The following is a 10,994-nucleotide window of genomic DNA, read 5'->3' on the forward strand; positions in this document are numbered from 1 at the left end:
AGAGAGAGAGAGAGAGAGAGAGAGAGAGAGAGAGAGAGAGAGAGAGAGAGAGATGAAAGGAATAAGGAAAAGGGAAAAGGGGTGGGAGAGAGAAAGAGAATCCAGTTGGCAGCTCAGGAGGGTGCACATGGAGCTGGAGAACTGTCTGCAGGATTGGGAAGCTGGCACCCTGTAGATGTCGGCCCAGCTGTTCTTACTTGGTAAGCCATGGGGATACTGAACAGAAGGTGACAGACTCCCAACCGTCCCGGAACTGATCTGCTAAGGTGGCAGAGCAATGTTTTCAAGTTCTAAACTAAATTGTATGCCTATGATACAGGCTAGGGTTATCTGGGAAGAGGGAACCTTGACTGAGAAAATGTCTCTATGAGATTGGCTTGAAGGCAAGTCTTGATTAATGACTGATGTGAGAAGGTCCCTAGGCATGTGGTCCTGGGCTATATTAAAAAGCAAGCTGAACCAGACATACACAGCAAGCCTGTAGGTAGTGTTCCTCCGTGCTTTCTGCTTCAGCTCCTGCCCCTAGGTCTCTTCCTTGAGCTCCTGCCCTGACTTTCCTGTGATGAACTGTAAGGTGTGGGATGAGATAAACAGTTTGCTCCCCAGGTTGTTTTGGTCATGGCATTTATCATAGGCATACAATTTAGTTTAGAACTTGAAAACATTGCTCTGCTACCTTAGCAGATCAGTTCCGGGACGGTTAGGAGTCTGTCACCTTCTGTTCAGTATCCCCATGGCTTACCAAGTAAGAACAGCTGGGCCGGCATCTACAGGGTGCCAGCTTCCCAATCCTGCAGACAGTTCTCCAGCTCCGCGTGCACCCTCCTGAGCTGCCAACTGGATTCCCTTCCTCTCTCCCACCCCTTTTCCTTATTCCTTTAAACTCTCTATTTCTTTACTCTGGAGCAGTTTCTTAACCTGATTTTTTTTTTTTAGATTATTTATAATGTTCATTCATTGAGGTGCCTGTATTCCTCAGGTCCCAGGAAGGGAGAAGCAGGCTACCCTGTCTGCAGAACAAAATCACCCACATCAGTAAGTCACTTGGGCTGGCCTGACCTTATCAAGGTACTTCCTCAGGCACAGCAAGATGTGAAGAAGCAGTCTCCACAGCTCATTCAGAGCCAGGGAGTATACATCCCCGATGAGAATTCCCAGGGACATCTCTACCTCTAGCACCTGAGCTTCAGGGGACAAACCCTTAGCAAGGCATGTGTGCCCCAGGTTACTACCACCTTTTGCCCGCTTATTTTGCAAACGACTCCATGATTATTTCTTCAATGGATGTTCAAAGGCAGGGCCTGGCCTGGCTTATAGGTACACTAACCAAAGTTATAAAAGGGGCGGGGGGTAGACACATGCCGCACACCGAGCCCTCCGTCTGCGCTCTATGCCCTAGAATCCAGTTCGCAAGCTTCGGGCAAGGGGCTGGAGGTTGAGGAAACACACGCAGAGACAGACCAACACACCAGACCTCCAATGGCTGGTACAAAAGCCCTTCTTTAATAGCACCAGGGAGGCTTAAATACCCTGCAGTCAATGGCCAACAGAAAGCCCATCCTCTGATCCTCTAGGCAAAGCACAGCTTTTAGTAACTTCAATTAGAAGATTCTAGCAGGGAAGAGCAGCTGAAGGCCAGGACTCAATTAGTCCCAACAGACACATATCCTTTGGAGAAGAACAAAACTTTAAAGGCAGTTGGCTGTACAGACCAACAGGAAAGAGCTTCCTCTAGAACAAAGAACTCAGGGGGTGGGAAGAGTTAGACAAAAATCCCTTCTCAGCCCTTTCCCCACGAAGTCACAGGCCCAGAGGTACAGATCGTCTGCTCAACAGACATGAGAGTCTCTAAAGTCGTTGCTTAACGACACAGAAAAGCTGAGGACATTTTTATTATAGAAGCAATGAATGTGTTCTGTCTCCCAAAACCTTCTTAGGGAACAGAGTTTGCCCGCAGTGGCTCGCACAGCGGTTCCTCTTTTAACCAGCACTTACGAGACGCTGCGGAAGCTGGGATCTACGCATTTCTAGCAGCTGGGATCCCTGGCTCCTTTTACCCAATCATGTGTTTGGACCTTACTCTTTTTTTGAAAAATATTTTTTTTTGTTTTGTTTTTCGAGGAAGGGTTTCTCTGTGTAGCCCTGACTGTCCTGGAACTCACTCGAACTCAGAGATCTGCCTGCCTCTGCCTCCTGAGAACTGTGATTGAAGGCATGTGCCACTACCACCCAGCCTCTTTTTGAAATTTTAATTAATTTATTTGTTCTATATGGATGTTTTGCCCACATATATGTCTATGTACCACGTGTGTGCCTGGTGCCAGAGGAGGTCAGAATAGGGTGTTAGATACCCTTGAACTGGAGGTATGCCTTCCTAATGGGTGCTGGAACTGAACACAGGTCCTCTGGAAGAGCAGCCAGTATTTTTAACTACTGAGCCATCTCTCCAGCCCCAGACTTTACTTTCTTAAAGAACTGAAGAAACACTTTAAAATAAAGACATTTAACTCTGCTATCATTAATGCAAATATTTTTCTCTTTCTTTGGGTAACTTTTCTAATAAACATAAATTTTTTAAAGGTTTCTTTTTTTAATATTTATTTATTTATTATGTATACAATATTCTGTCTGTGTGTATGCCTGCAGGCCAGAAGAGGGCACCAGACCCCTCTACAGATGGTTGTGAGCCACCATGTGGTTGCTGGGAATTGAACTTAGGACCTTTGGAAGAGCAGGCAATGCTCTTAACCTCTGAGCCATCTCTCCAGCCCTGTCTATACATTCTTGAACTACTCTCCAGCCCCTAAACATAAATTTTTAAATTTTGCAAATTCAGGTTAACTGGCTTTTCTGTTCTACAGAGACTTCCCGGATTTTAGGTACAGAAGAAATCTGCGACCCGAGTGCAGGGTCTACAGTGCATCACCTGCCTCTGTAGACAAACTTCATGGGCTCCACGGCCAGGGCAGTGGCTACAATGTCATCTGCATTATGTCTGCGCACGCCTACAACCATCAGCCCGTCCAGCTTTCCCACGACGAAGACCAGGTTATCCTGAGAAAAGGGTGTGGTCAGGCCTTAGGAGAAGGATTTTTGATAGGACAAAGAAACCAGCACCTCACACGGGATTAAAAAAAAAAAAGTGATTGACTTCATGACTTGGTCGGGTGGAACAGATTATGTGGGTTAGGTGGTACTGAAGGGTGGGAAAGGGGGTCAAGGCAGAGGGCGAGAGAGTTGTGGGCGAGGACGTGAAGACCCAAGACTGCAGCAAGACAAGGATCCTGGTGTACTGAGTGGCCCGTGAGCTAGGTGCAGCTACAGACAGGACCACATTACGCCACCGATACTAAGCAGTCCTGGACTGCAGACACCCACCAAGGGAGCACTCCCCTCCCTAAGCTGTGACAGCCAATGTTTCTGGGGAAGGATAAAGAAAATCATCTACCCAAGAAAAGGTGGGCCAAGACGCCACAGAATATATTCATTTTAACTTATTTAAAACATCAAAACTGGAAGAAAATGATAAAAATGGAAACACCCGTGGCTGGAGAAGCACTGCATGCAGGTGAGGAACGGGTAAGGGTGGCTGCAGAGAACCAAGGGTGTCAGGGACAAGAGCACATTTGCAGGGAACTTCCTGCTCTCCACCAGCATTCTCGGCTGATGGACAGGTACAGGTCATACTCACAGGCCCAATGAATCCCAGAAGGCCCGTCCTGGTGAAAGGCCGGTCAGACACGGGGACTCCATCTGCAGTGACCGGGACGGTCTACCAGAAGGGGAAAGAGGGTGTCAGACAGCAGACAACTCAGTGACTACCAGAAAGGTAAGGGGGGCAAGCAGTAGAACTCAGCAACAGCCAGACCAAGAGTAGGCACGTGCCTTCAAAACGTCTCTAGTTGAAGAAGCCCGGGAGTGCAGGGTTTAAGGACAAAACCCACACTTCCATCAGTGCTCAAGAGGGAAGGTATCAGTGAGGGAGCCAGAGCGGCCTGGCAGTGTCTGGCTGCTTGCAGAGCTTAGCAGCATTTTCTAAACACTACAGGGCAGCTATTTCTTATTTACCCTGTGTCTTAGTTATTTTAGTTTTATAGCTTGCACAAACATTAATTGTTTTGGTTAATACATCTGGACCACAGTCTGGGCCACGGACAGTTCCAAAAGCACTGCCAAGGCAGATGTGGCTATTGGTGGGTGGAAGGCTGGAAACTGCCCAAACAGGTACAAAATATTAGAGCCAGGCAGTGGTGGCGCACGCCTTTAAACCCAGCACTTGGGAGGCGGAGGCGGGCGGATCTCTGGCAGGCGGATCTCTGTGAGTTCAAGGTCAACCTGGTCTACAAGAGCTAGTTCCAGGACAGACTCCAAAAAGCTACAGAGAAACCCTGTCTAGAAAAAAAAAAATAGAGTTAGGACCAGATGGCACTACCCTGGTCATTCCACTAGTCGTTTCAAATACCACAAAGCGCCTGCGGCCCAGGGTTTAATGTTCTATAGAAAAAGAGACTCCCAGGGCACCTGCTCTTCACAGCACATTTTCTCATCTTGACTGCCCTACTGTGTGGATATGCCACCTAAGCAGGACCTGTCCTTCTCAGACGTATTATGAATAACAAGGATCATAATGTGAACCCAATTGAGGTCCTAATTAGATCTTCTTGATCGGAGCACAGGAATAGCTCTGGGTCCCCACAGCGTCTTGTAGGTTCTCCGCCTATACCCTTGGGCCCATCGACACTCATGGGAATTGATTTCAAGATAAAGATTAGGAAAAGGATACAAACCTCAAAGACATTCTTTGTGATTCCAAGCAATCCATAATACGCTGTCCCAGTTGCAACAGAATTGACACAGATTTCTCCAATTTCATCAGTTTTACAAAGGTAAGGGGCGCCATCGACCTTCACAACACACGCACTAGCTAAACAGAGAAAACAATTCAAAATCATTAGGGTATATTTAAATAGATAATTCGCAAAGGTTTACTTGGTCATATATTTGTGGGTGTTTTTGTTTGTTTTGTTTTTGACACAGGGTCTCATCATGAGGCTCTAGCCGGCCCAGAACTCTCTAGGTAGATCAAGCTGACCTGGAGAGCACAGAGACCCACCTGCTTCTGCCTCCCAAGTGATGGGATAAAAGATGCTCACCACCATGCCTGGCATTGCTACTATATTTAACGTTATAGAAATAAGACATTATATGTACAGCAAATCCTTATAAGGAGCGTCATGGCATGGACAATACTAATTAAGTACTTGTTATAAGCAACGTGAGGGCTATGTCTATAACTCAGTGGTAGTGTGCTTGCATAGAATGTAAGATGTCCTGGGTCCACTGCCAGCACTAGACAGACAGACAGACAGACAGACAGACAGACACACACACACACACACACACACACACACACACAGAGGCATGCAGGATGGAGGAAGGCCCAGTGGTGATTAAAAAGTAAACTACATCTATGCAATACGCTCTTGATCAACAGAATCTCATTTTTCCAAGTACAGGGAGACGACTGTTTGTTTTTCAGCCCCACAGTAACACTCAGATGTGCACAAAGAGTGTTTAAAGGTCACAAAATAACGCAAATTACCACACATCCACTTGATACTGTGGTAAGCATGAATGCCAGGAGGCCAACCCAGGGCAGCATCAGTGTATAAGGTATAAGACACGCTGGGTTTGCCTATGCCCATAAGCCCGTTCGACTAAGCAACAGCCAAATGCTGCACAAGGGCCTGAATCCCAGGAAGAGCCTAGGAAGAGCATGCACAAGCATTCACTGTGTGGTGATTTTGTCAGAGGTAAAACGTCTGCCTTGTACTGAAGCTTGACAAGATGCTTTAAGGGGAAGCGAAACATTCCATCTGCAAGGAAACGCTATGAAATCCAGGAAGTCAACAACTCAAAAGCTTCAGAAAATCCCTGAAACTCACCAGATTCACCAGGCCCCTCCTCCCAGGTTACATATATGTAACCCACAGGGGCTCAGAAACACACTCTCAGACAAGACGAGCTACCTAGAAAAGGCTCAGAGCACCTGAGCTGCCTCAACAAGTTGCTCGCCAGCCTGCTAAGATGCCGGTAAGTTGTACAGTGTTTCCAGTTTCCAGCCATTGTGAGCAGGGCAGGCTTTGGTGGTATAGCTGTCCCTGAGTCGTTTCTGCTCCTGTAACTAACCCCAATAAATCTCACTGGTCCACCAAGCTGGTGGTCTATTATGGTTCCCTATCTGAGGTGAGTAGGCGTTGGTTCATGTTTCCCCAGGAACAGTGTTGCGTAGACACATCTGACAAGCACATGCACAAATGAACACCTGGGAGCACAGGTACAGATGTACTGGAGTGTGTGCATATGACTGGGCAGTGTATATGTGTACATGTGTGTATATGTGTGTATAGATATATGACTGGGCAGTGAACACACAAGACAGGTTTGCATTATTATAGCAATAAAGAAAAATGAGCAGAAATCTGAATACCCTTATGTATTCAAAATAAGCACCAAGGAGGGGGCGATGGCTGTTCGTAAAATGCATGCCACATAAGCACGGGGACTGAGTTAAATTCCCAGAACCCATGCTTAAAGCCATGCGTGGGGAGACAGAGACAGGTCATTGAGGCTTGTCCAATCAGTGAACTGCAGGCCAATGAGGCCCTCTAATGTTTACAGTGCCTAAGGAACACCACTGGAGGTGGTCCTCAGGCCCCGTGTGCACATACATGTGCACAAGCCAGCATACACATGTATCCTCCTCCACATATAAAGGTGATACAAAATAAGTACCAGTCACAAGTACTACTTTATAGTAATAAGTAAAAATTATTACTGTATTCTCTGTTTTGATTTTATTGTTTTGTTGTTGTTGAGGCAAGGTCTTACTATGCTGTAGTGGCATTTCAATTGTATTTTAATAAATAAAGCTTGCCTGAAGATCTGAGAGTAAGTAAAACAGCCCCACTGGTCAGCCTTCCAGACCAGGTAGTGGTAAAACACACCTTTAATCCCAGTAGCCATACTAGTTGACATAGACACTGGGCGTTGCATGCCTTTAATCTCAGTGGTGCACACCTTTAATCCCAGAACTAAAGTGGATTAAAAAATGGGAGGAGACATCTCTCAAACACAGTCTCATTCTGAGATTCCTGGAAGCAGGATGGTCAATTTTGGACTGAGGGCAAGGTAAGAGCCAGTGCCTGGCTGCTTTGTTTTTCGAGTCTTTAGGCTGAACCCCAATTTCAGTCTCTGAGATTTTATTAATTGTGCTTCACTATGTAGCCCAGGCAGGCCTCTAACACAAGATTCCCCTGCTTCAGCCTCCTAAGTGCTGAGATTACCTCTGTCAGCTACCATGCTTTAGGACATGTTTAACCACAGATTCAAGCTTTCTATGAAGAAGTAGAATTAATTACAGGAAGAAATACAGCCCACACTAGTTAAAAGCTAGAACTGAAGATAATTTAAACTTCTATGTTCACTCCAATCAGAACTCTGCCTACACCCAGGGGCCAGTCTACCTGGCTCTTCTGTGTCAGGAGGTAGCACCTGCCGCCAAGGCTATCCATGAGACAGGTTAAAAGTTCAAATCCAGGATGCCAGGCAGCCAGGGGACATGTACCTCTAGCAGAAGACAAGAGAGCTGACGTTGGGGGTGAAGGGGGATGAGACAAAGCACCCCACCTCTGAAAGTCACAACTGGGTGTCCTGATGAGCCTTCGTTGCTAACTTGACACAGCTTAGCGTCCTCCCAGAGGAGGAGCCCCAGCTGAGGAACTGCCTATATCGGACTGATCTGTGGACATGCGTATGATAAACTGTCTAGATTATTAGTTGATGTAGGAGGGTCCACAGCACTGTGGGTAGTGCCAGTCCTTCAGCAGGTGGTCCTGAGCTGCATAAAAAAAACTAGCTAAACACGAGCCAGCAATCAGAGTTCCTCCACAGTTTCTGCTTCAGGCTCCTGCCGGTTCCTGCCTTGACTTCTCTCACTGACGGACAGTAGCCTGAAAGTGTAAGCCAGATGAACCCTTCCCTCCTCGATGCTGCTTGTGATCAGAATGTGTCATGGCGGCATCAGACAGAAGAGTAGGACACTGGTCGTGGTAGGAAGAGGAAGAGCAGGGCGGCCACCAGAAGCTGCAAGGAGAGGTAACCTAAGGGCAGCATGAGCGGCATCCCTGCTTCCAAGAGTCACTGTTGGCTCGGGAGCCAGGCTCTGGCCCTATTCTTCAGTGATGCTTTGTTTCTTAGCGCGAGTCATCCCAACACCCCTCCTCACTGCCCTGCCTCAAACCAGTAGGATACGAGGGCCAGCTTTTGCAGGATGCACCTGGGTTGCTTTTTTGTTTTCTTTTTGGAACTCATGGATATTTCTGGGAAGTTTCTACACCTCCTGTCATCACGAGTGCTTGTCACAGCCTAGTCAGGTGACCTCATCATCCTGGCATTTACAGCATCAGATTTTCTGAGGCACCTCCACAGAGACTACAGAGCAGTAAATACCTCCAAAGGCATGAGGCTGAAGGACTCTGCTGGCAGAGTAGGCAATCTAATGGGCCGGGTGCATTTCTGCTCTTGCTGTGTGTCAGTCGGTGCAGGGTGTTGATGCACTGACTGTTTCTTACCTCCAGGCATCACCTGACCAACGTCCTGAACAGTGAGGACTGACAGCTTCTCCTCAGTGTCGACTCTGATCACACCATAGCTCAGGCCATTCATGGACAGAACAGCTTTTCTCGGAGGAGGTCCTCCAAGGTCCGGGGGCCTAGAGAACAAGAGAGCGGGCATGCCTGTGACAAGGGCTATCGCGCTGAGGAAGATGGCACTGAGGGCCAGCCTCGGCTGAGGTACAATTCATCATAAAGCACCTGCTCTGTGTATGGACCTGTCGGAACTGTATGTCCTAAAGCTCATGTCTCTCTCTGCAGTACGACCACAATATCTTCTCACTAGAGGCAGGCCCATGACTACAGAGCAAGTGACACCATGTGACCCCGAGACAGGTCATCTATCTGGTTATCTTGTGGCCTTCACATGGAGCCCTAGGGTAGCCAGGTGGGCAGACTAGCCGGTCGTGGCCACTGTGCTGCAATGGACTGTGATACTACACATGTGTAGATCTGGATTAGCTCCATCATTCCTACAAAACAACCCTCCCACAGCAGATGGAGCCCTTTCTAAGACACGGCCCATCAGTCTGTGAAAGATAAAGATATTACTTTTAATGCTATTACTAAAAATACAGTTTCTTGGAACTTACGTATTTGTAAGCACATACTACCTGTGTATGAGCACAACACATACATGACCAGAGCTAAGGCAATTCTATTGCAAAGAGTTGAGGGTAGAAAGCTATAAATAATGTTCTCTGCTGTGGTCATGTAACCTGAAACCCCAGAGAATTGTGCTCAAGGGCAGCAAGAACAGGTGATTCATGATGGGGAGAAAAAGTGCCTTTGGGCCTAGCTGTGTTCTGGGAGCAACATGGTATGTTCAGGAAATGCAGGAAGGAACTGGAGGCCCAGATACTAGGACAGTAGCTATGGGTGGGAGTGGGAGGCTCTCGGGCCAGCCTCAAATCCTTACTCCAAGCTGTCAGGTGTGACTCAAGGGGAACAGCTGTGAAGGCAGCTTGGGCTTTCCAGGTCAGGCTGGCTGAATGTTAAAGGCCCTCTCTAGCAGACCTCCACAGCCAGCAGAAACTCTCAGAACAAGAGACTGTGGCTCAGTTATAACTTTTACATATGATCGATTGGGTGTGAAATAGCAGGATCTTGACTGAGAAGAGGTGTAAGGAAAATAGCATTGAGAGATTAGTGTACTCCAGGAACCCACTACCCAACTCCCAGCATGGATCTAGACTAGTGAGGGGCACAGAACTCAGGCTGCACCTCTGTTACCCAACGGAGACTGGAAGGCTGATGCTAAGTCCTTCTTCAGGATTCCCATAGTTAGAAACCATTACAAACTTGGGGCTATAGGCAACTCTGTCCTTAAGACTCAAATGTGAGTTCTCAAGAGACACCATACAATGTGGTTACCTGCGGATGGCCACTGTTAGTGCCTCGGGAGAGCTGGCACAGGGACAGATGACCTCTGGCCTCAGACCTCTGGACTGGAAGACGTTGAGGAAGGCATCACAGGAAGATATGGACCCTGGGTAAAGCAACGGAAGTGGAGCAAGACAGGTAACTGGAGGACCAGTGAGTCAAGAGCACAGGTCTACGAGGTACCAGGCTGGCCTGGCAGCCATGCTTTGTCCTGCCCCACAGGCCTGTTTTAACAAGATCACTGCTGTAATTCGGCAAGCAACACCTTTTAGAGCAGGAGTGACTCCCGTAAAACACACAAAATTGTTCTCAACCCACCAACGAGAGTCTGGAAGCCTCTAAGAAGAGGCCTGTTTCTAGTGTTGTGTTTGTTGCTGAGGTCCTGCCCTCTGGACCTTTCCTGGACCAATGATAGGAACAACTCTCCGTGCTTCTGGTTCAGGACCAGCACGGAGCTTGCCAGGTAACTGAGGAGCATCTGCAGCCCAACAAGGCCAGGCCTGGCACTCCCACAGCAGAGGGAGTGCAGCTCCTAGCAGCAGCCTTAGAGATGTGTGATCTACGCACGGCCCTGAGGATGTCCTGCCTCTCCCTATTCCCTCTCCTTTGGGTACGCTCGGGTCATTCAGGGATGGTGGGCCTTATCAGTGGGTGCTAGAGATGTAAAAACTTGGCAACAGGGAGGCTCTGCCTGTTCCAGGCTCAAATAACTACATCCATGGGGACTCTAGAGTCTCATTATAAACTTCTCCCCACGAGGGTACATAAAAGGCAAGGGGCATTTACAGAGGCCTCCGGGCTTCAATTCCTCAGGGAGAGTGGTGTCTCCTAAGAAAAGAAGACAACACATTATCCCGAGCTACCGAGACTGGGGACAGCATCCTACAGGCCAACACATGAGCTGCGAGCTAAGGCCTATGAAGGGAGAGCTAGCTC

General features: G+C 47.9%; 1 protein-coding gene across 5 annotated transcripts in view; it reads right to left on the minus strand.

Annotated features, from left to right (window-relative positions):
* Positions 1–10,994, minus strand: part of Dip2a (disco interacting protein 2 homolog A) — a 75,935-nt gene that overhangs the window by 16,252 nt on the left and 48,689 nt on the right. For all 5 annotated transcript variants that reach the window (XM_026785473.1, XM_026785474.1, XM_026785472.1 and 2 more), the window contains 5 exons: positions 10,050–10,164; positions 8,634–8,773; positions 4,788–4,924; positions 3,692–3,772; positions 2,927–3,054 (listed from right to left, as the gene is read on the minus strand). In XM_026785473.1, coding sequence (XP_026641274.1) covers positions 2,927–3,054; positions 3,692–3,772; positions 4,788–4,924; positions 8,634–8,773; positions 10,050–10,164 — 601 coding nt within the window. The remainder of the gene's footprint in view (positions 1–2,926; positions 3,055–3,691; positions 3,773–4,787; positions 4,925–8,633; positions 8,774–10,049; positions 10,165–10,994) is intronic.

This window comes from Microtus ochrogaster, linkage group LG2 (genome assembly GCF_000317375.1).
Source record: "Microtus ochrogaster isolate Prairie Vole_2 linkage group LG2, MicOch1.0, whole genome shotgun sequence".
Taxonomy (NCBI): Eukaryota; Metazoa; Chordata; class Mammalia; order Rodentia; family Cricetidae; genus Microtus; species Microtus ochrogaster.